This window comes from Echinops telfairi, unplaced genomic scaffold (assembly GCF_000313985.2).
Source record: "Echinops telfairi isolate 266 unplaced genomic scaffold, ASM31398v2 ScPeMD7_7407;HRSCAF=8445, whole genome shotgun sequence".
In the NCBI taxonomy this organism is placed as follows: domain Eukaryota; kingdom Metazoa; phylum Chordata; class Mammalia; order Afrosoricida; family Tenrecidae; genus Echinops; species Echinops telfairi.
The window spans coordinates 6,105,678-6,130,691 of record NW_022111307.1 but is presented as its reverse complement, the minus strand read 5'-3'; the positions used below and the strand labels follow the sequence as shown (position 1 = coordinate 6,130,691).

Sequence of the window (25,014 nt, the reverse complement as noted above, 5' to 3'; positions counted from 1 at the left end):
TACCAAGAAAGAAAAGCTTGTAGTTAGTTTAAGGATCGCTGGCCTTTAAGAGTGTTTTCCAGTCCAGCCTGTTGGGGCACCACGCCCTGTCCCCAGTGTCCACCCTCATCATTCCCTGGGGACCTTGCTGCTCCCCTCCCCCAGCAAGAGCAATCTTAACTGGAGCAGAGCACCACGTCTTTTCCTACAGAGGCTGATGGGCCGCAACGAAGCATCCTTTGGTCAGCAGCCCAGCATGGACCACTACACTACCTGAGCTCCTGAGAGAGCAAATACTTGGTTAATAATTTATTCGAACATCTTGCTGGAGCCTGAGGGAAAGTGTATTCGTCTGTGATTTCAAGAACATACTCTTTCTTAATTTCTTGAAAGATGGGACACTTGTCTGTCTCATTGGATAGAACCTATTCTGGTTTCTAGACTTTTTAGCCTGGGCCCTGAATGGCCTCTGTAGAGTTGTCCAGTAAGTGGACTTCCAGTGTGGGGCTTTCTCAAGGTCAGTTATTTCTCTAAAGATCTATCTACCTTGGGTTCTGATACCCACCTTTAATATCTATACCCCTACTTTCAGTGACAGCCTTTCTCTCTGGAAAAAAAATTACATTCTTCCAAAATGGTAAAGTCCTATGCGCTATGCTTACTATTCCCCATTCACCCCCAATATTGTCTAATATACCATTTGGCCTTCAGTCTGCCTCAAGTCAAACGTACAGGTCGGAGTGGCTTTGCGTACTCACATACGGTTGTGTGTGCCAAGTCTGACTTCCTGTGTCTGGTAGCTGCTGGCAGTCGGCCCCACGCACAACACACTGAGAACCACTGCCTGGTCCTATGCTGTCACCAGGATCTGTGATGACTGGGTTGCTGTGATTGACTAGGGTTTTCACTGACTGATGTTCAGATGTACATCCCCAGGCCTTTCTCTTGTCCACCTAGTTTGGAAGCTCCAGCCTCCCCCATTGGATGGCTGGGAGCTGCACAGGCAGGGCCATGACTGGGAACTGAACTAGGTCTTCTGCATGGGAGCCGTGCATTCTACTACTGAATCACATGTGAACGCACATATCCCCTTAAAATCAGACATCAGTTCAGGGCTCTCTTTTGCTATCACAGTGATGAAAAACAAAACCAAACAAAACCAAACGTCTCTCCCTTTCTTTTCAATGGGCTCCCAGAATAGTTGGGACTTTATTTTAAAATGCTTCTTCCTCTTTCTACATATATTCCTATGTAGAGAATGTTTTCTAAGCTCCCTCAAAGGAGCTCTCCTCAATTCTGCACCCAGCATCGCCTCCCATCATTAGCAGTACCTCCTAGCCAACCTGGCCCACTTCCCTGTGATCTTAGCCATTTTCCCATCACCTGAATTCATTCGTTGTTGTCATCCTCCTTCCTCCAGGGTGATAATCAAGCCTCTGAACAGCTCTCACTTGGCGAGAGCTTCTCACATGAATACATGGACTGCAGCGGCACTCTTGCCCGTCCTCACCCACTGGGTGTCATAGGGGTTAAGATTACATAAGGTGCACTCTCCAAGTAGACGGGCTGCACTGCCAGCCTGGGCAGTCCCATGCCAGCTCCTACTCTGGAGATGAGTCAGCCAAGCAAGTGGGGATTTTTGCTGATACTAGTCTTACAAAGAAACAAAACAAGAAGCCCAAACTAAACTTCTAGCTGTTGTTTGAATAATTGAAATTGCAGTGGCTGGCACATCGCGGTGGATATTAATACTATCATCATATCTTGCAGTTATGCCAGCTTTGTAATAAAAACCAATATGCAGCCCCAGTAGTCTGCTGGCACATAGCATTCCATAAAGCCCTCTCGTCTCTCTGCTGCACTCTTCAGTGTACTGGGCCCCATCCAGCTCCAGTGCTAACCATTCAGAGGCACTTCATAACCGTCTCCCATGATGACTGGTACGACAGTCCCTCTGACCTCTGTGCCCAGAAGCACATTGGTGCCTGAGTCATCCCCGAGTGCACTGCTTGAGACCAGGATGGAAATATTGATGCCCTTTTGGCTAGATGGGTGCTCATTAGAATTTTGCCAGCCCTGATTGTTGGCCCACTCTCCTGAGCCCTTGGCCCAGCCCTTGACCATCATTCCCCGTTTCCTTCATACCCCCAGGCCTGCTTAGGTCTTTAGGAAAGCTGAAGCTGCTGCCCTGGGTCTGGGGAGTGGAGCCAAGGGTGGAAGGCTGCCTGCCTATAGGGTATACCGACCACCTGGCTCTGTGTGTGTGTGTGTGTGTGTGTGTGTGTGTATTGCTGAGCTAAATCCTCCAAATGTCCCATGCCATGAGGGCCTCCAACCCCCTCTCCAGAGGCGAGTTCAGATGGGGCAGCGACCCCTGGTCCCTGTGTGCAGGACTTACGTCCCTGTGCTGGACCTGGAGGTCTGATGGTGCAGCGGTTAAAGCACTCTGCCGCTAATTGGGAAGGTCAGCTGCTGGACCCGCCAACCCCTCTGGGGCAGAAAGGGGGGGCATTCTGCTTCGGTCCAAATGCACTGCCTCGAAGTTGATGCTATAGGGTGGCTTTGAGTCGGAATGACTTCACAGCAGAGGATTTGTTTTTGTCTTTGGTAATCTGGGATAAAGTCTCTCTGACACTCCAGCCAGCCACACACTGAGCTTGAGAGAGGGGCGAGCTCCGGCTGCGGGGAGTGTTGGCTGGAGGCTTGCTATTCTGACTCCCCCTGGCAGGGTCAGCAAGGGTTCATAGTGCCCCCGCCTGCTTCCCCAGCAAACCAGTGCTGGTTTCTAATTGAACTGGGATGGTTGGTTGGTTTGGCTGGTGGGCAGGGGATTGGATACTGAGTTGAGGGCAAAACGTATTTGTGTGCAAATAAAATACAGGAGGGAGGAATTCATATTCATTCTCCTTCTGGGATCTCTGAAATCCCCAACATGATGGGCAGAACGAGGGCCCAGCCAGATCGCCCATCGCAGAGTGCTGGGAGCAGGGTGGGTGAGGGCGGGCGGGTGTGGCGCTTGTCCAGGGCGGGTCCTCCCTCGGCGGCTGGCCGGCTGACCTGGACCAGGAGGTGGGACAGAGTTACCACCCTGCCCGCCAGACCGCCTCCTTTCCAACGTCAATCCTATTTCTGAAGGTGCTCAGAGGAGATCCCACAATGTATTTGATGACCTATTTCCATTTTTAGCGCTGACTAGAAAGCTTTCCCTTCTAACCTCAATTCCGGGCGTCACGGCGAAGGTTGTCTTCCTTTTGATTTGAACACGGAGCGTTTGCTTTCTTAGGCCTGCCTGCCTGTGGGCAGGTCTGCTTAAGGCCGGCCCTGGCTCAGGCCAGCTGCCTGTGCAACTCCGGCCCCAGGTGCTCTGGGCACTTGCCTGCCCCCTTGCAATTTGAAATGGCTCTTTCTTGGATTTGTCGCCTCTGCCACGTCCTGATTCTCCTCTCTCATTTTCAATGTCTTGTTTTTGATTAAAAATTTTTTCCCATTATGGATATTTCCAAAATATCCGAAAGTAGAGAGAAGAAGAAACCTTCATGTCTAAAATCCGGTTTCAGCCATTGGCCACTCAAGATTTGCCCATCTTGTTTCGATGCTTTCCCAGCCCACTTCCTTACCTTCAAAGCGAACAGTTTTATATCATTTCCTCCATAGATACTTTGGTGTGTATCTTTAAATGATAACAACTAAAAAAAAGAAAGAAAGAAAGAAAGAAAGAAAGAAAGAAAGAAAGAAAAATCTTCAACTATGGTCACGTCTGGCCCCTGTAGGTTTGCCATACTGTGGTGGTGGCTTGCATGTGTTTCAGCCCAGCTTCCAGATGAAGGCAGTCTAGGAGGAAAGGCCTGGCTACCTACATTGGAAAATTCGCCAGTGAAGACCTTCTAGACCACAAGAGAAAGTTGTCAGTGGCTTGCTCTGGACACGTGGTGAGGTGGGTCTGTCAGTCGGAGGGCATTATGTTGAGGAGGAGAGAGGGCCAGCAAGGGAGTGCGTCTGTGGATGGATTGGCACGGATGCTGTAGTCAGGGTGGTCATGATGATGCAGGGCCGGGCAGCACATCACCTAAGGGCACCGCCACTGGAAACAACCCAGATACAATCTCTGTATCTATTGTCACACTTACAAAGACAACAAGAATTCCTTAATATCCACACTCAAATCCCCATAATCTCTTGAGGAAAAAGACAACAGTTGGCATCCTCGCTTGATGGATCACTTAGGTTTCTATGGATCAGTAAGATTCTTGCCTTTCCTTTATTAAAGCAAATGAGTCATTTGTCCAGTAGAGTGGTGCTTCTCAAACGTTAGCACGATATGAATTGTTTCTGGTCTTCCTAAAATGAAGATTGTGATTCAGGAGGTTGAGGGTAGGGACAGGGGCCTGGTGGTGCAGTGGTTACCAGCTGGACTGATAGCTGTGAGGTCACTTCACTGTTCACTCAGAAACTGTACCGAGAATAAGAGGCAACTTTGCAAACAGCAAGGAGATGCTGCATTCTTTACAACAAGGATGGTGTGCATCAAGGTTGTATTCTCTCACCATACTCGCTCTATCTATATGCTGAGTATATAAACTGGATTATATGAAGAATAAGGTGGCATCAGAATTGGAGGAAGGTCTTATTAACAACCTTACATGCTGAAAGTGAGGAGGACTTGAAGCACTTGCTGATGAAGATTAAGAAGTGCAGCCTTCAGTATCGATTAAAACCAATCTAAAGACAACCAGAATCCTCACAATTGGAACAACAGTTAACAACATGAGAAATGGAGAAAAGTTTGAAGTTGTCAAGGATTTCGTCTTGCTTGGGTCTACAGTTAATGCTCACGGAAGCAGCAGTCAAGAAATGAACCGATGCATCATTGGGTAAATCCGCTGCAGAAGACCTCTTTAAAGTTTTAAAAAGTAAGGCTGTTACTTTGAGATCTAAGGTACGTCTGGCCCAAGCCATGGTCTTTTTAATGGCCTCATCTGCCTGGGAAAGTGGGATACTGAATAAAGAAGACTGAAGAAAAATCCATGCATTTGAATGATGGTGCCGGTAATGAATATTAAAAGTACTATGGACTTCCAAAAGAGCAGACAAATCTATCTTGGGAGAAGTACAACCAGAATGTTCCTTGGAGGCAAGACTTCTCTCATGCACTTTGTCAGGAGAGACCAGTCCCTGCAAAAGGGCATCACCCTTGGTCAAGTAGAAGGGAAATGGCAAGGAGGAGGATTCTCGACAAGATGGACTGACACGGTGACTGCTACAAAGGGGTCAAACATAGAAACAATTCAGAAGATGGTGCAGACCAGGGTGGCGCTTCATTCTGTTGTGCTTAGGGTCACTAAGTGTCGCAGTGGACTCAACAACAACAGGGTGAGGACGGAAACTACATTTCTACACTTGATGTCAGCCCAGAGCCTGAGAAGTCATGACACTACATTTCTAACACACTCCCCGGCGATACTGATGCTGCTGGTCAGTGGACCACGCTTTGAATACTAAGCCTTTAGGGTTTCCCAGATTCTAGGTTTTATGGACTGCATCCTTGAGATAAGTTTTAACATGTTTCTCGTGTGTCCCTGTATTTTCAAAAAAGCAGTACTTTCAAATCTATAAGTTTGATCAAATTCAGGGTAGGTTTTTTTTTTTAATGTGATTTAGGCAAATGTTTATAGAACAAATCTGTTTTCCACTCAACAGTTCATACAGTTTGATTCATGACATTGATTGAAATTCACACAATGTAATAGCACTTGTCCCTGTGTTTACTAATTCCATCTGTCCCTTCTGTCCACTCCAGTCTTCTGAGCTTTATCCCTGGGCGAACTTGGCCCTTTCAGTCTCGAGTGGTTGATTGTTTTAGGGAGTACAAAGCTCCCTGATGCTGTTCACGTGACAGACCTGCCTATTGTTTAGTGAAAGTTCAAGGGTGAGCTCAGTTCTGGGCCTAAGAGGTGTCGAAGGGCCATATCCTAAGGCAGTGGTTCTCAACCTTCCTAATGCCGTGCACCCTTTAATACAGTTCCTCATGTTGTGGTGACCACCCTAACTGTAACATTATTTTTGTTGCTACTTCATAAACTGTAATTTTGCTACTGAGATGAATTGGACGAACCCTGTGAAAGGGCCGTTCGACCCCCAAAGGGGTTGCGACCCACAGGTGAGAACCGCTGGTATAAGCAGTTCCAAAAGTCTTTATAATGAATCATCCTGGGCTTTTTTTGGATATGATTTTGAGTTTTGTTCCACATTTTTCTCTCATTGGGACTTCTGCCATGATTCCTTGCAGAGTAGACAGGAGTGGTAGCTGGACGCTGGCCTGCTCTCTTGGGCTCAGGGTCATGGAACCCGAGGTTCACAGGGCCCATATATTCCTTGAACGAATTGCTTCCTTGTGTCTTTGAGATTCTTCACTCAGCTCCAGACGGGCACTGGTCAGTAGTCGCACCCTAGTTGGCCAGTAGATGTAGAACATTGTGTTTGTGGACTACATTATGCCAGTTGACCTTGGTGTCTCCCGAGACTGTGGTCTCTCACTGATTCATTCCTTTAAGGCATTTGGTCCGTGGTGCTGTGTATTTCCTCAGGAGACACATAATTTGTCACTTCTTGGTGATACTAATATTGATCAATGGGTTCAGGTATTGATAGTCTGAACCATCCATAATAAAGTTCTCTACTAGCCCTTGATGATCTTCCTTAGATCCACTATTAACATTCCTTAAGAGTAGGAGAGGAGTCCTTGTGCCGTGCAAGTGGTTCATGTGCGTGGCTGTGAATCAAAGGTTGGCAGTTTGCGCTCACCCAGAGGTGCCTGGAAGAGAGGCCTGGTGGTGTCCTTCTGCACAACTGTTCACTGAACACCCTGAGGAGCACAGTTCTACTCGACATGCACATGCTCATGATGAGTCAGCTCAGCAGCAATTTCAGTATTTGTTTTTCTTTAATGATAGGAGCCCTTTGAGGACACCCCTAGCCCCTTCCTTTCAAAACTCTACAAAAATCATTTTTCTCCATGAATCCATCCCTGTTCTCTCCCCAGAAAAGAACTTTCTCTTCTCTGTATCTTGCTCTCCCAGAGTCACGGACCTGAAGGTCATATCGGCCAACCTCCTCCTTGAACAGGTCAGAAAACAGAAGCTCCAAAAGCTAAGAGAATTGCCCAATACCGTACCAATACCATACCAATACCGTACCAATACCATACCAATACTGTACCAATACTGTGCCAATACCGTACCAATACTGTACCAATACCGTATACCATACCAATACTGTATCAATACCGTACCAATACCGTACCAATACTGTACCAATACCGTACCAATACTGTACCAATACCGTACCAATACCGCACCAACACCGTACCAATACCGCACCAACACCGCACCAACACCGTACCAATACCGTACCAATACTTTGGAGCCAGCTGACCTGGAAGTAGACCCAAGATCATTTGGCAACCATGGGTGCCTTTGTAAAGAGGAATTTTGGCAGTTGCATGAGGGCCAAAGCAAAGACTTTTAGGACTTTAGAGTCAGATGGCTTGTCGGGGATCACTTCTATTTACCAAGATGAGCGTGCTAGGGCCCAGGTTTATTAGTGTTCTGTCCAAATCACATACCTGTCTCCTGGGGGAACTGGGGCTTAAGCTGTGGCTCTAGGCTGGTGTGGTTTGGTGGTACATAGGCGGGCAGAAGGGAAATGGCACCTAAAAGGGTAACCTATGGTTGAGGAAAGGGCGCCTCATGGCTGCTGAAGCAGAGAGGATGTTCACTGAGATTTGTTGGGGGACTGCCTAGCAGGAAGAGGAGGATGGGGATGCCACAAGGCCATGACAATGGAACCGAGGAGAAGCTGCTGAGGGCAGTGGCGAAGCTCTGGTCTGGGGAGGATCCTGGGGTCCGTCCTTTCCCAGTGAATGCTGACCAATGTCCAGGGAAAATCACACCAGTTGCAGTGGCGAGTAAGCAGAGGTGGAAGACTTCCACAGGCCCCTGAATAAGGGCTCTGCTGGGCTGCTGGGTGGATAGCAGATGCTTGTATGCTGAGTCAGAGCCTTGGGTAAGTACAGGAAGGACAGAGGGGTTACCAACATACCGTAGCCAAGACTCCCAATGCCTTTTTGAGGGCACAGGATACTGATAGGCATGTCGCCCGTTGCCACCTACCTAGTCAGCTCTGACTTACTCATGGCAACCTCCTAGACAACAGAAAGAAACACCACCCAGTCCTGCACCATCCTCACAACCGGCGGTCTGCTCAAGGCCCTGGTGGTGACCCCCGTGCATTCGGAGCGGCTGCCAACCTTGGGGCGCGGATGTCAGCACTATATTGGACTATACTTCGGCACGGAGTTTTCAGTGACTAATGTTCAGAAGTGGATCCCCAGTCCTTTGGTCCTAATTTATCTTAGTCTGAAAGCTCGGCTGGAACCTGTCTACAGGGGTGGCATAGCTTCCAGCCTCACAGCTGCGAACAGCCACCGAAGGAAGATGAGCCGACTGACAGATGGCGGCTGAGAGACACCAGGCCAAAGGAAAGTACCCCCACCGCACTCGGTCCAGCCCCAGGGTCCTCTTGTAAGAATGGGGGCTGTAGTGCTCATTTATCGTTGGGAGCATTTCTGTGTGGGTAGGTGAGGGGTGGGGGTGGGTCTTGGATAAGTGGACTTGGCAGATTGGCCTGGGGGAAGCCAGGGCATTGGTTTCGAAAGGGCAGAGCAGCTGGAGAAGAGCGAGCTGTGTGCTCCTAGCACTGGTCTGCACGCAGCCACAGACTTGGGGAGGAGCTGCATCCTGTCATTTCCCTACTTGCTTTCGCTCTGCTGTATCACCACCTAGAATGGCCCTCAGCAATATTTTGTCCATTAAAGTCCTACCCTTCTAGCCCCACAGCTCTGTCCTCTTTGAGCCTTTGCCGGGTGCGCCAGCGAAATGGCCATCTTTCCTTTTTCTAAAGTTTCACAACTTGGTTTCCCCCTCTTGCAGGAAATGTAAACTCGGCCAATTCAGCTACTCCCCCTCCTAGCCTAGATGCTCCTCTACCCAACCCAGTGTGCTCCACAGCTCCTGGCACGTCTTACTCTTTCCAGGGGCCCAGCATCACCATTTGTTCATGGAAAGAAAGACTCTGTGGAGAAATCTCCAAGTAGAGACCAAGGCATTTCTTGAAGACATCTGATAAGGCTTCTTTCCTTTGAGCTGATTGCTCACAACCTGGATGCATATACCCCCAACCCACTGCTGCTGATCCTATAGAGACCCTATAGGGCAGAGGACAGCTGCTTTGGTCGGTTTCCAGGGCTGGGACATCTTCATGGGGGCAAACAGTCTCATCTTTCCCCTGAGAAGTGACTGGTGGGTTCAAACTGTAGACCTTGCAGTTAGTAATCCAATACGTATCCCACTATCCCGTAAGGGATCCTGAGATGAATATGAAAAAACGCCCTCAAACCCACTCCTAGTGGGTCAATTCGACTCATAGTGACCCTATGGGGCAGCAGAGAACTGCCCCATGGGTTTATGGGATCGTAACTGTTTCCAGGAGTAGAAAGTCACATATTTATCCTGCCAGGCATCTGGTGGATTTCAACTGCTGACCTTATGTGAATAGTCCCACCTGTAAATTACTACTGTGCCGGGGCTCCTTGGGTGAATACAGTGACTAATTAATCATGGCTGAATGTTTGAGAAAGGGGGAGACTTGGAAGTCTGCAGGACTTAATCCAAGTTTGCAAGAAGTTTGTTCTGATCACAGTGAAAATAGATCTATGACTTAATACCGAGGCAACAATAGGGGCATGAAGTACATTTCATATGTAGTTTAAGGGAAGGGAAGGTGATACACCGAGTGATGCTGATGAGTAGTTATTGTAAAGGCAGACTAGTACTGTCTGCATTAAAACCAAACCAAATGAGACTGGCCATGTCTCTAAAGGCACTACATATAGGACCGTGGCTTCTGTTGTATTCAGAGGGGCTGTTTCTAGACGCAGCAGCCTTGGTGGTGCAGAGGGCAACGTACTAGGCTGCTAATTGCAGGGTTGGTGGTTTAAACCCACCAACTGCTCCACAGGAGGGAAATGAGACTGTGTGCTTTCATCAAGATCTACAGTTTTGGAAATCCAAGGGAGCCGTTCTACTCTGCCCTATAAGGTCACTATGAGTCCACAGCAGTGGGTTCTCAAGGGGTTCTTGTAGAATTTGTAATTATGATAGCATTTATATATTATCTACCTGTATGTGTATATGTGTATATATACATCTATCAATGTCTTGATATATTTCATATATAGTTCTTAGAACTCTGCATTGTCGGTATTTGTAGCCTCATTTTCACAGACGAGGCAGCCTGGACTCTACGCTAAGGAAGGCCCTGTTCTCCACCCTTAGCAATGTCTGGGGTAGGCTTCACGGACCTGCAGATTCCCTGTGCGAGATACCAATGACAAGGCAAGAAGACAGTCCCTGTGATGATTTGATGTTATGTCAACTTGCACCTGTGTGAAGATACGGGTGGAGGTCAACCTCTCTCAGTCAGGACACAGCTTAATGACATTCCCTTGGGGATGTGGCCATGTAATAAGAGATGTGGAGAAATTCCCTCTCCCTTCCCTGCCTCAGCTTGCTGTTTGCCTGGACTCTGCATCTGGCTCCCCATGCAGCCTGCTGACCCAGGAGCTGCAGCTCCCTGGCATGTCCCTGCTCCCCTGGATCCACTCAGCTTTGCATCCACCAGCCTGTGATCTCCCTGCTTCCCACTTCACCTTCTTTCTTCATCTGTGTGAGTCTGGAGGGTCTCCAGTTAGCATCTGACTCATGGGCTGGAGTTAAATTGGGCCGGGCTGCTTCCTTGCTATAAAATTCTTTTTTGATATAAAGTTTGTGTGTGTGTGTGTGTGTATGTGTGTGTTCTGGTTTTGTTTCTCTAGGAAACTCAGTCTAACAGTCCCACTTAGAGAGCACACACCGGATGCCTGTTAACCCTGTGCTTCCTTACCATGAGGCCACATTTGGAATGTTCTAGATGCAGGGATTTAACAAAGACAATGGAAAACGTGGTGTCTGTGAAGAGAAGGCTGGTCCAGGCAGGTAGGGTAAACAAAGGCATATAAGGAAACTGCTGGAGTGGAGATTAAAGGGAAGCAACCTAGCTCCTCAGCCCTAGGAAGGGCAGTCAGGTGAAGGAGTGAGGGGGCATGTCGCTGCCGCTGCACGGAGTCCAACTCACAGTGACCCTGCAGGACAGAGCAGAGCCACCCTCCAAGCTGTTCTATCTTTTGCCCACAAAGTGGCTGGTGGGTTCAATCAGCCGACCTTTCTGTTAGCAGTTGGCCATTTATCCACTGGGCCACCAGGGCTCCTCTGGGCAGCTCCAGAGAGGAGGCACAGGCCCATAGAGGAGGACGTCAGGCACGCATTCCCCAAACAGCTCCTGAGCACCTATTTTCTTTAAGTAGTGTGCTAAGCGCTGGTTGGGGAAGGACGTGGCGCTGGGCAGGACATTCCAACTTTGCCCTGGTCAACCTCGGGAAGAACTTTCTGAAAGTCAGAGCTACCCAGCAGCAGAAGAGGCTTTTTACAAAGTGTGTGTGTGTGTGTGTGTGTGTGTGTGTGTGTGTGTGTATGTGTGTGTGTGTGTGTATTCCACCCTCGGTGTTGCCAGGAGGAGACGAGGTGCTCCCTTATTAGAATGAGCCAGGGTGGCTCCTTTTGTTGAGTGGCAGACAAAAAATAAAAATACAAAACAATACGAACAGAAGTCCCTGAAACGACGGCCCTCGAAACTCACGGGGACCCTGCCCAGGATTTCGGAGGTGGTGCCCGTCACCGGGACAGGCAGCCTCGTCTTTCTCCCGAGAGGGGCTGGTGGCTTTGAACGGCCGACTTTGCAGTTGGCAGTCCAACGTAAAGAGGCCGCGGTCCCATTCCAGTCGGCAGGCTGGAGCGCTGCACTCAGTGCGTCAGCACAGCCCTGCTCCCTCAGTGGTGTGCTCCGCACCTCCGACAGGGAGCCGGGTGGCCAGCTCAGCTGGACAGTGGCCATCGCCTGTGACAGGGATAATGGGGTTCTGCGGGCTGTGTGGGCTCACGGAGTGCAGCGTGGAAGCCATGTGCACACAGCCTGCTTAAGGACATCCCATGGGCAGAAAATGTTTTCTTCCTCTTTAGCCCTCCTCTGTTGCTGTGCCAGGCAGGCACAATGGCGCCTTTGAGAGGGGCAGCTGGGAGGGGGCGTTGGCAGGGAGGCTGGAAGTAGAACATTGCAGCTGGGGGTGGGCAGGGAGGGAACCAAATTCATTTCCAGGAGTGAGCCTGCACTGGGTGCCAGTTTCCAAAACAAGACTGCTGTTTCTCAGAGCTCCCAGTGGTGGGTTGCCTCAGAGTTGGACAGAGGCAAAAGCCGTCTCCTGTCTGCCATGCCACCCTCCCCACATTAAAAACAAAAAGACAGACAGACAGACAAACAGATATGGAGGAACAGACATTGCTGTCCGTCTGGAGAGCTCAAGCCACCCTGGGGTGGCTGGGGCTTTGGGAGTGGCTGGCCTTCCCTATGGGCAAGCAGGGTCGATGTCCACTATCGCCAGGGAGGGTTCTGGCCAGCGGAGAGGGCTCAAGTTGGAGACACCTTTCCTTTGTCCTGCAGGGTCACTTCCTCCAACTCCACAGCTGCCTGGCACCCTCGCTGCCATATGGGCTCAGCCCACCCACTCCCTTAGCTCTCATCAGTGGGAAAGAGGTGGGAGAGCCCTGGCATTTCCTGTCCTGGCTTCCCAGTTGTCCCAGACCCTCTGCTACTTTCCGTAGTCCTAGTGACAGCTCAGGGATGGGTGTGAAAAGTGTGCCCACTCACGAGTTAGGGGGCTGAGTGCTAGGCTTCCAGCTCAGCTATCTCCCCTGTTGTGCTGTGAACGGAGCAAGGTGGTCCCTTCTGACTGAGTAGCTCCCAACATAAAGGCACAACTTGGGTCTGGTTAAGCAGGGGTTACCACTACTAGGGTGACCTCTAATGGCGAGCTCTTTCCCACGTTGGTTCAACTCTACAACCGACAAAGATCTATTGAGCAATTGTTTCATGTTGGATACTGTGGGAGGCCAGGGGATACAGAATAAACAAGATACAACTCTGGGTTCAGACTGCTTAATAAATATGCCAAGCCCTGAATGGAAACCAGATGATCAATTCGATAGATACCAGTATTAGGTGAGAAAGGAGTCCTGGTGGGGCTGCAGGTTAGGCTTGGGTTCTGAACCACAAAGTCGGTGGTTCAGTGGTTCAAATCCACCAGTTGCTGTCTATATTGGGTCACTCTGAGTCAGTGGTTTTAGGTGTGAAGTGGAGGATAGTGTAGATGTGCGCCTACACGCAGCCGGTGGAGAGGGGGCATGCAAAGGCTGGGATCTCAGCTCTAGGTTAGGAACCCACCTGATCTTGGGCAATTTACTGTCCTCTCAGATTCCATTTCCTTGAGTCAATAATGGGAACAAGACATACGCTGCGAGGTTGTTTGGAGGATCAAATAAGATAATGCATGGAAATATTAGAAAATGCCTTCCACAAGGTAAGCCTTAGGAGTGTCCGATGTTGTCATTAACGTGTTGATTCTACTGGGCTTGAGAGGTCCCACCTCGGTGTGTTTGGTGGTCATTCATCTGATCTGGTAGACGAGATGCCCTCCCTATCAGAGTCATTTCTTCTGTTTTCTTCATTCTTCTTCCAGTGAAGACTAGGATCAGCAAGCTCATCACTCTGCTGGTGAAACAGACAAGGGCCTATACGCTACAGCCAACAAGACATCCTTGTCTGCAATATTGACTGGCGATTGAACAGAAACCTGGTGGTTATGTGTTGGGCTGATAAGCTCAAGAGTAGCGGTTTGAAACCACCAGCCGCTCTGTGGGAGAAAGGTGAGGCTTTCTCCTCTCAAAAAAACTACAGTCTTGGGTCTTTATTACTGAATTTAGGAGAGTTGGGGAACATCGAGTCAATGCTGACCCATAGCAACCCTGTAGGGCAGTTCTGCCCCGTCCTATAGGGGTGCTATGCGTCAGCATCAACTCGGTGGCAGTGTGTTTGATATTTAACAACCCAGTTGTAAAGAAAGGAAAGTACTGGTATGGTTTCCTTTCCTGATGTTCCCCAAATCTCTAAGTGCAGTAACGAAGATCCAGGAATATTTTCAGGGCTCTAAAGCTTCTAGGAGAAAGAGTGCATTTCTCATGGACAGGTCCTCCCAGTTCACTCCCTCCCCACGCCTCACTGCAGTCTAGGCCATTCTGACTCCTGGTGACCCCACAGGGCGGAGGAGAGCTGCCTGCCCCTGAGGGTTTCTCAGGGGAACTCGATGGGATGAGAAAGCCTCACCTCTCTCCCCACGGCTCATTAGTCTTTGTTGCAACGAATGTATAAGTGCGCTTTACACAATGGACGTATGGATTGTGATAAGAGTTGTATGAGCCTCAATAAAATGACATTTCTCGGGGAGAAATGCTCTTTTGACTCAGGCCCTTGATGGTAGAAAGATTAAGGCTCAGGTGAGCCTAGAGGATCTTCCAGGAATCGGCATGCGTCCCAACTTGACTTGCTGCTGCCGAGTCACGTGACCAATCATGTGACCTTTGGTAGCTTTTTGAGTTTTCTGACACCTCCCTGGCCCCACCCACCCAATGCTCCCTGTATCACCCAATTCTTTTGTGGAATGTAGGCCTGCGAGTTCATCTTTGCAAGTTACCCCAAAGTCCTGGGAAGACACAAAGTGTGTAGAGCCAGGAGTTTGAAGACAAAGAAAATCAAATCCATTCACAAACTACAAAGGAAATGGAAAAGTACAGGCTTGAAGTGGAGATGTGGGGGAGGCACTGGTAGGCAATACAAAAGGGATTCACTCCGAGAGAAAAAGTTATGTGTCAGAAATGGCAAGCAAACAAGGGGATTTTATAAGGGAAAGTAGAAAGAGTTTCTCCTTAGTAGGGGATCCTTAGAGAGTGTAGGCATCAGTCAGGAACACATGGCATCCAGAGCACGCCCGAGAGATGTGGAGAGGTTGGACCGACCGAGCTGCATGTGGAAATGGGTGACAGACTAGAAAAGCTACAGAAGCACAGAGACCCTCCAGGGGCCTGATGGAAAAGGAACCGGAGCTAAACTTTCCTAATGTTATTACAGGATTAAAGCAAAGCCAACCATCTAATAGTTGTGATTCCTGGGTGGTGAGAGTGTGGGTTACGTTCCATCCCCCTCTATCTTTTTAATGTGTTTTATCGTGCGTTTGGATTACTTCTGTAATCAGGAAAAGAGATTAGCACACATAATTATACATAATAGAGGGGAATGGTGAAAACTGGTGGTGGATGGGCTGGAAGAAGAAATCGGAAGAGGCAAGAGCCGACTTGGATGGCCCTCCCAGGGGGATCCATCATGCTGGAAGTGGGGCCTGGGTGAGGGAGGCGCTGGGCTGTCAACGTGTTTTATGGACCAAAAGTAAGAATTCTAAGGACTCGCTCCACCCTCCCTTTGTACTCCAGGGTTCCAGGCTGCGGTTAGGAGCCGTCGAGTCAGGACGGACCCATGGTGACTCTGTACACGACAGAATGGAACACTGCCCGTCCCGAGACCTCCTCATAATCGCTCCTGTGTTTTTGCCCCTTGCTGCAGCCACTGTGTCCATCTGTCTCGTGGAGAGCTTTCCTTTCTTTAGCAGTCCCTCCACTTTACCAAACCCAATGTCCTATTCCAGGGACCGGTCTCTCCTCACAACATGCCCAAAGTACAGGAGAAGAAGCTTGCCGTCCTTGACGCTAAGGAGCATCCTGGCTGTACTTCTAAGGAGCGTTCAGGCTGCACAATTAGACACTACCATCTAGTTGGCTCCAAACCATGGTGAACCCATGTACTCCAGTACATGAATAAAACATTTTGGCCGATTTCTAGAAGTAGTTAGCCAGGCCTTTCTGACTAGTCCATCTTAGTCTGGAAGTCTAAACCTATTCATCACAGTCACATGCAAACCTCCGCTGAACAGACAGGCAGCGACCGTGCATGAAGGACACTGGCCTGGAGTTGAACTGGGGTCTCCAAAGTGGAAGATGGGGGTTCTAGTATGGTGCTGCCATCACCACTGCTCCCGGGGACCTGATTTGGTGGCCAGCTTGTATTCTTTCAAGAACTCCAAGTGCCTGCGCATGCTCTCCTCAAGTCTCCCTTCTCTGTGACTGGCTCCCATTTCATCCCCCTTGGAACCCCTGAGCACTTCTCCAGTTCCCACCTCCCTTGTTCCAAGTTCTAGGAGGTGCTCTGTGCTCAAGTGAGAAGGTTCCATGCATGCCAAAGGAGACCAAAGTTTGAAGTGCTCCTCCTTCTAATTTAAGGCGACGTTAGACTACAAGGTGCCATAGTGGCATCGCGGTTACGCACTCGCCAGTAGTTCGAAACCACCGGCTGCTCGGCGGGAGAAAAGTGGTCTGTTCCCATCAGGAGTCCCAGCCTTGGAGCCTCACAGGGGAGTCCCACAGGGTCACTATGAGTGGGCATCGATTCAACGGCAGTGAGAGGGAGAGAGATGTGACACGACAGGTAGATGTCAAGGCGGAATAAGAACGACCCCGGTTGGGTTGGGGAGTCCGTTCAGCAGCTTAACCTGAGAAGGTCCTGATTTTTCTCGAAGGCAAAGTAATGGCACCGGATTGGATTGGCACAGTTAAAGGTAGATGTCTAATGCTAAAGGAATCACACTCATTATATGTCAAGCTTCTTTATAGGTACTGGGCTAAGCGAAATGTTCGTTTTGGTATTTAGGCTAGATAAATATCCCTTACACAGTGCCTAGCACACGCCCCACCCTCCTCCTCCTTTTACAATTGAGGTGGAATTCACATCACATAAACTTAATCCCTGTAGTAGACACTATTCCGTGGCACCTTGTATTTATCCACTCTGCCTTTTTAAAGTGATAGGATAGCACAATCATTTAGGTTGGTTCTATTTTGTTGTAATAAAAAAGTTCGACACTACATGTCCATGCGAAATCCTTTCCTGCCCAGCCGTACATGCTCAGGTGCAGGAAGCTAGGTGTAGCCCTGGTGGTGTAGTGGTTATATGTTGGGTTGGGCTGCTCACCACAAAGTCAGCAGTTCGAAACCAACAGCCGACCCGCAGGAGAAAAAAAAAGAGTTTTTGTTTTTGTTTTTTTTTACTCCTGTAAAGAGTTACAGTATCAGAAACTCACAGTGGCAGTTCTTCTCTGTCCCATAGGGTCACTGTGAGTTGGACTTCACTCGATGGCAGTGAGTGCGATGGTGCTGGGCTATTATCAGAAATGCCCTGGGAGGAAGGCCTGGCAACCTCTTTCAACTCAGGTAAGTGGCGAAGGACCCAGTGGCTCACACTAAAGCAAACCAGCCAGCCACCTCATTGCCTCTGGAGTCCATGTGGACTCCGCGTGGTCATCTGGGACAGAGGAGAACTGCTCCGCAGAGTTCCCAAGACTGTAAATGGCTATGGGAGCAGACAGCCTCATCTATCTCCCAGGGAGCAGGTGGTGGGGTTGAACTGCCAACATTGCAGATGAGTAGGGTAACGCTTAACCCACTGGGCCACCGGGGCTCTTGCTGGGTCATAAGGACTCAATGCACATTCAGTTTAGCGAGTACTACAAGACTGCTCTCCAAAGTGATTTACCCATGAGGGTTTTCGATGCTGGTCCTCCTAACACTGCCTGGAAGAGTCATGGAGCATCAAGATGCAGCTGCTAACACCTGCATGGAGAGAAAGCAAGGACCAACGGGCCAGGGAAAGGGACAAGGTACAGTGCCTGAAAGCACTGTGGGAAATCTGTCTTATCTGTAATATTTATTTACTTGATTTAAAAAATGACTCAAGGAAGATAAATTGTTATTAAATAGCAATTCTGGGTGAGGGGGGAATAGGATGAGTTACTATATTATGCTCATGACTTGGCTGTATTAACAAAACAAATCCTCAATTAAAAGAGCAATTGATGTGCAGAGCCCCCAAATAAACTGACTAAGAGATATTTTGGGACCAGCTTACAAATTTGGCTTCCCTTTCCTTCCCAGACAGAGGTTCAAAGTAGCGGAGCTAGCTAGCCGTTTTCCTTGTGAACACGGTTTGAAAGGTTAGATCAGCTCTCTGGGTAATGTAGACCTTTGCATTTTGTAGCCTGCAAAATGAAAGACGGTTACAGAATGCAAAGCAGGTTGAAACCTGCCTGGCTTGCTCCATGTAACATGGCTGAGTCTGGAAACCTTTGCAAAGCTATTCTGGGCTCAGGAAGGGGAGGCTATTCACCGCACCTCTCCCTCACCCCACCCCCACCCACATAGTCAGGTACAGTTAGGTACTAGTGAACAACCAGGGATGCTTTGAAGGGGAGGGCATGGCAGCCGGGAGGCTGCTCGAGCCCAGGGCTGATAGGCTGATGGAGGTGGGGCACAGGGGATGTGAGGGCTGGCTCTTCATTACTGACAGCCGTCATGGGTGCAACTTCCACCCATGTTCCAGCGATAGCACTGGCTTTCCACAGGTCTTCCTTCCTCTGTGCTCACGCAGAGCACGCTCGAGAGCAAGCGCGTGGCAGTATCCTTCCACGCTCCTTCTCCACACACAGAAGCAGTGTGCGCCTGTTTTCCACAGCAGCTGAGATGCCGAAAGAAATGAAAGACTGAACCAAAAACCAGATCAGGCTGAGATCTGGTTATGACTGAGTTCCCTCTCTGAAATAAAGCTTATAGCTCGGGCGACGAGACGGGGCAGTGCGGGTCCCTAAGCACAGACTAGAGCTAGCGAGTATTATGCCCTTAACTCAAACCCAACCCAAGTCACTGCCGTCGAATGAACTCACACTGACCCTTTGGGACAGGGGAGAACTGCCCCTTTATAGGAGTAGGAATCCTAGTGCCAAGGAAGCTGGGTTCGAGGGACTCTGGGGAGAAATATGTGGTTGGGAATCTGCACCTGGTGGAGCTTTGCAAGGGCCAGTACCGCTCAGAAACTCCCGGGATTCAGTCAAATCTAGATTCATAGCCGGGCCTGACCATCACAGGCTGCAGCCCCCGGGGAACTTCTTCAACCAGTTGTCAGCATCTGCTCCTTCTCTGGAGGAGTGACCATGACACCTGCTGCAAGAGCCGCTTTGAGGATTCTGCTCAGCACCTAGTGCCACTGCTGGTTCCAGAAACCCAAACCAGACCCACTCATTGCTGACTCACAGCGACCCCTCTGTGGGTTTCTGCGACTGTAACTGTTTGTCGGAATAGAAACGGTTCACGCTCTCTCATAAACACGTACAGTCTCGGGAAGTCACAGGACAGTTGTACCCTTTCCTCTAGGCTCACTGTGACTTGACTTTGACTCAATGGCAGTGAGCGAGTTCCTTTAAAAGGATGGCAAACGGACATGGGAAGAATAAACTCGGGAGGTAGTCCCCCTCCCAGCCTCCGGCGCTCAGAGGACAGCGAGGTGCAGACTCAAAGTTCAGCAAGCGACAAACTCATCCAGGAAAGGGACCCTGTGCCTGGGCCTGGCAAAGGTCAGGCCTGGGAGAGACGTGCCTCCAACAGCTCCCCACTAACCCTCAGGTCCAGTTTCCTAGCACCACTTCAGGGAGCCCTCGATTCATAAGCTCCTGTGAGCGCTATCAGGGCGTGGATGAATCCTTCTTGTCAACCTGCTGGTCAGCCTCCTTCCGGGGGAGGGACTAGCCACCCGCGGGTGGCCATGAGTCAGAAGCAACTCAAGGGTGATCAGCCAGCTGCTGGTCTCCCTGTGAGGGATTTTAGGGAGACTCTCCCTGCACAGTCTCATTTCAGCTTAGGCTCCACTCCCCAACTTCTTAGCGGGCGACCACAAACAACAGGCGGAGACCTCGTCTGCTTGGTGTGTGCCCTTCACCACTGTGCCTTTTCTGAAGGAGCCTCTCCGGTTTCTCACCTCTAAAATGGGGGCATCAATATCTGCCCTGCAGGGTCTCTGCATCAGAGGAAAATGAGATGCTATGTGGGGAAATCTTTTGTAAACCTCTGGGCAGTTTTGCCTCTCGAGCCCTCTACTCTAGTTATCCAGCGGGAGCCCATCCGTCCTCCAATAAGCAGCAAGACTGTGTCTTCTGTTCTTTGCACAGGTTGCTCAGCAGTTTGCCTGCCTGAACCAAAGCCGTTAGTGCTCAGCTACGAAGCCAAAACCTGGACCATGAAGTCTTCCCAGAGGTGCCTTGGAAGAAAGCCCTGGTGAGCTCCTCCCCTCCAAAACCAGCTATTGAAACCCCATGGGACTCAGTTCTACCCTGATGCACATGGAATCCCATGACTCAGTGTCCACTCGACAGCAATTGGAACTGGTCATGCACTGCCATTGAGTTGATTCTGACTCACAGTGACCCCACAGGACAGGGTAGAACTGCCCCTGTGGGTCTCTGAGACTGGAATGCGTTACTGGAGCAGCTGGTGGGTTCGAACGGCTGCCCTGGTGGTTAGTAGCTCCATGTATAACCCACTACACCACTGTGGCTCCGATGGGAACTGGTACATGCAGGCAAGGAGGAAGCATCTAGCAGCTCTGCTGAAGAAGGTACCGGGTGTCTAGTACTCATTAGGTGTATCACAATTTATTGGGTTGCAGGTTAAACTTGCCCCAGAAGATTTGGGACCCTGTCTCTTCCTAGTTACTGGCAGTGAAGTCTTGGTCAAGTTATGTAAGGTAGCTGAGGTTACCTGATTTTCTCAGTTATCTTATTTTCAAATGCGATGGTACTACCTGCTTCCCGGGGGTGGGGGTTGGATCGAATGAGGACATGTTATAGTAGGCACTCAAAAAACACGTGGCTTTTTCCCTTCCCTATTCACACTTCTCAATGTTCTGTTTATCCTTCTAAACCTCTGCTCCTCACCTTACTTATTCTTAAAAACGAAACAAAACAAAACAAAAAAAACAACTGCAACTCACAGGGACTCTACATAGAGTTTCCAAGGCTATAAAGCTTTACGGAGACAGGCAACTTTGTCTCTCCAGGAGAGTTGCTGGTGGGTTTGAACCGATGACCTTGCAGTTAGCAGCTTAATGCTTATCCATAAACGGGGATACCAATACCTGGTCTGCTTAGCTCACCGGGCTGTGGTGTGACTGTGGACTCAGCTCTGAGAAAGGTACCGCACAGCACGACAGGGCTGGCTCAATGGGCCTTTCTCAGGAGCTCTGACAATGAGTGGGCGGAGTGGTGTGCTGCTTCTCACAGGCTGGGGATGCTGCCTGCAGCAGCGTGGTGCTAAGTTACATAACCAGGCTGCTTTTACCTGCTCCTGTTGCTTTGCAGCCCCCTTATACCTGTCTGTCTCTGTCACACACACACACACACACACACACACACACACACACACACACACACACACACCACCCCTCTCTCCTGTCTCTCTGCCCCCTTTCCTCACCCCCATCACAACACTCTGAGCCATCCACCCACTGATCCCTGGACCCAGAAACGGCGCCTGCCCCGATCCTGCTCCTGCGGGCTCGCCTGCCACCATGTGACACTCTGCCCTTACCCTCATGAATAAATACTCTAAAGACTCATTATGGGGAGATGAGAAAGACAGGAAGTGCTCCCCAAAGCCCCCAGCCACTCATCGCGTGAGCAGCCCCAACCCCTGCAGAGGCCACCGGCTGGGCCCAGGCTGTTGGTGGACCCACAGGGACTGGTTGGGCACAGGCAGGCCCGGAGCCGGAGCACAGGCTGCAGACGCCCAGTGGCTGTCTTCTGGGCACCATTTCAAGGCCAGCTGCAGGGAGAACAAGCCCTCGCTGTGTTTCCGCAGCTGGCCGTGGTTAGGCTGGGGCTGTCCCTCACTTGGGGGATAAATAGAGACCCCACCAGGCGACTGTGCCAACAGGGAAAATGTGTACATATCTGAGCGGCCCCTGAGCGGCCCCTGCCAGGGCCTCTCCTTCCTGCCCCAGTGTTTATGCGTCAATAGAGGAGGGCTGGCTCCTCTCCTCCCGCAGGTGCAGGTGCTCACAGCCTCCTCCCACCTCAGGACCCATGTCCCAGGCGGCTGGGCCTCTCTGCCCTCCACAAGAGCTGGCCCAAAGTTCAGAGGATTAGCTGGGACCTATGCCTCCCACCCTGGTATCGCCGTAACCCAGCAACCGATGGGGAGAGGCAGGCAGAAGAACCCCTGGCTTTGTGGTCTGTTTCCAGTGAGTGGCTGCTTTCCGGCAGGGAGTGGCGGGGCTTTCCCACACTGCTTCAGGCCAAAGGCTTCTTTCTCAAAGGGGTGCCCAGCTCCACATGACTGCCAGAGGCGGTTCGGAGGCAAAGCTCGCTCTGGGCCCGGAGGGGCCCATCCTGGCTGAGCGATCTGGCTGCTGCCTCACCTGTTCCTCTCTCGTGGAAGCCAGACTACAGGGCTGAATCTCATGGGAAGGCCGAGCAGGGAGCTAAGAACTCTCACTCAAGGAGCTGAGCGACCTGAGGTCCGCCTGCCAGGTGGAGGCAGAGCTGGTGGACACAGAGGTTTGGGCTTTCAGGTGGCCAGAGCGATTCTTAGGAGAGGATTGCACCAGGGCAGAAGCCCAGTGAGGGGGTGGCAGTGGGCAGCTGCTCAAGCGGGGAAGGTGAGCCCCTGGGCAAACGCGACTGGCAGGCAGGCTGCTGCCAGGGCCGGAAGTGTTAGTCAAGCAAAAGAGCTCTTCCAGGATGGGACACCTGGCCTGTGGGTGCAAAATGAAAACGTGGGGCCTCTTGTTCAAAAGCCATCAAGGATTTCAAGGCGGGGTAGCAGAACAAGCGGCTCCTTCGGAGGGAGGCACAGTGGGCACTGGGTGGAGGACCCACGGACGGGCTGGCTGTGGCTCACTCTGAAAGCCCCAAAGCAACGTGGCCTGCAGGTGGAGCAACTGCCCGGAAGCCTTCCTCCCAGCTCGGCAACTTACCTCCAACTCGATGTGGTCATGGAGCTTCTTGCAGGTAGCAGCAAAGGTCTCGGAGGTGCCAAATTCAAAGTACCACAGCTTGTTCTTCATCCTGCACCAGGAAGCAGAGAGATGGCTCAGAATCTGGGCAGGCCTTCCCCAGGCTATGGGCATCAGACTTACATGCCAACTGCCCTTGGGAACAAACTCCTGCAAAGTCTATCCTATTAAAAAGTTGGGGCATGGACACTGGTTTGGAAGAACAAACAGGTACTATGTGGTGTGTATAAAAACATCATAGTCACTGTTTCATTGTGTTCAAGATGCTTCGTGTCTCTGGAAGTATTTATAGAATGTTTTTCACTCATGGAAAGGTATACTCAATATTAAGACAAAGAAGGGCGCTCTGGAGCCATAGTGGCTTCCGCAGTGAGCTGTACTCCATAAGGTTGGCAGTTTGAGCCCACCAGTCTCTCTGCAGGAGATGGATGAGGCTGTCTGCTCCCCTGAAGTTTTAAAGTCTTGGAACCCCAAAGCGGCAGTTCTACTCTGTCTTGTAGGTAGGATCGTGCTGAGTCAGAATCTACCCAATGGGCAGTGGGTGGTAATTGCAAGACAAACATTTGAGTGATACTAGATCTGAACGATTCTGGTTCTGATGTTTTTACAGATTTGACTTAGAGACTGATTTCAGGACAGAACTTGTTCGTAAACCGGGGGCTGCTTGTAATTGAAGTGGTCATGTGGAATGGGCATGATTTGGGCATGAGAAGCCCAAGCCCTCTGCATTGCCCAAACTTAACATTTTTAGGGCTTGTTAATCAGCTGATCCAGGCATGGAAATTTTTACCAAGAGTTCTTGCTAATTGCTTAGAGAAAAGCCCATTCTTTTCATTGGCATTATGGCTGCTCTGGGTGGACTGCCAACTGCTCTCTGAGCGTCCTGGTCGGAGCAGGAGAAAGGCCTCCTAGCTGCAGGACCATGGGAAAGGCTTCATGAAACACAAAGTGAGGCAGGGGTGCTAGCATGGTCTGGTCATGGCCCTTTCTACTGCTGGGGTAACAGGAACGTCAGGGCCAGCCCTCTCCTGGGTATATGATTAGGGTACAGTGGAGAGATCAATAGCATTTTGAACCCTCAGACTTCCAGGGGCTGAGGAAGGATAGTTCACACTCGAATTCACAGCCCTCGAGTGGTGCTGCTTTTGTCTAGATCTCACTGGGAGATTTGTGGCCCCCTTCTGCCCCGCGGCCCCCCCCCCCACCCAATATATGCCAACTTGTCGGGACCATGATTCTTAGTAGTTTGGTCATTCATAAGGATGAAATCTGACAATTATATCATGATGTAGTTAGTCACTCCCCCTCATGTGATCTGCTGAGATCAGTCAAACAATTGAACACCCTTACTTAGGTCGTAACCCGATTCCCTGATCCAGTGTAGAGAGAGTAATCCAGGGTGTGGCGTGATCACCTTTTATCTTCTATGTAAAGATAAGAAATAAGCAGAAGAGGAGGACAATCTCCTACCAGCAAGCAAGAAGGGCTGAGAGTGGAGCAGGTCCTTAGGACCACGCTCCCCACACGGATGACCTCCCAGACCCAAGGGAAGACAGACACCACAGCCTCTGATGGAATCCCAGGAATGCCAGATCCAGGGACAATGAAAGGAGCCCAGAGAGAGAGCGAGCATCTGCCTCCGAGGGAGGGAGGCTGGGGTCCTAGATTTGGACTTTCAGCCTCCTAAGCTGTGAGAGAATAAATTTTGATAAAGGCCTCCTTTTGTAACACTTGTTACAGTAATACTAGACAATTAAGGTGGAGGCAGGATGGGTTGTGGGGAGAATTCGATTTTCCAGCAAGTTGACAAGAGGGGACAGGCCTGTTGTTTAGTGGCAATATTTCCACCCCCACAGTTGCACTTGATCAGACCATGACAACCTTTCACTTAGAAGGGCCATGTCGTATTTGCTTCAGAGTGACAGCTCATTATCTTGAATTTTTAAAAATTTCAACATTTTCCTAAGTGGAACAAGAAATGAGTCAGTTGGGTTCCCATGTAGCTGGGGGCTCTGCCAGGTCAGATGGCCTGTCCCAACATCTGGTCATTTT

General features: G+C 50.2%; 1 protein-coding gene across 3 annotated transcripts in view; it reads right to left on the bottom strand.

The window, feature by feature from the left end:
* DGKG (diacylglycerol kinase gamma) overlaps positions 1–25,014 on the bottom strand; it is a 285,515-nt gene that overhangs the window by 69,469 nt on the left and 191,032 nt on the right. For all 3 annotated transcript variants that reach the window (XM_045296401.1, XM_045296402.1, XM_045296403.1), the window contains one exon: positions 22,924–23,014. In XM_045296401.1, coding sequence (XP_045152336.1) covers positions 22,924–23,014 — 91 coding nt within the window. The remainder of the gene's footprint in view (positions 1–22,923; positions 23,015–25,014) is intronic.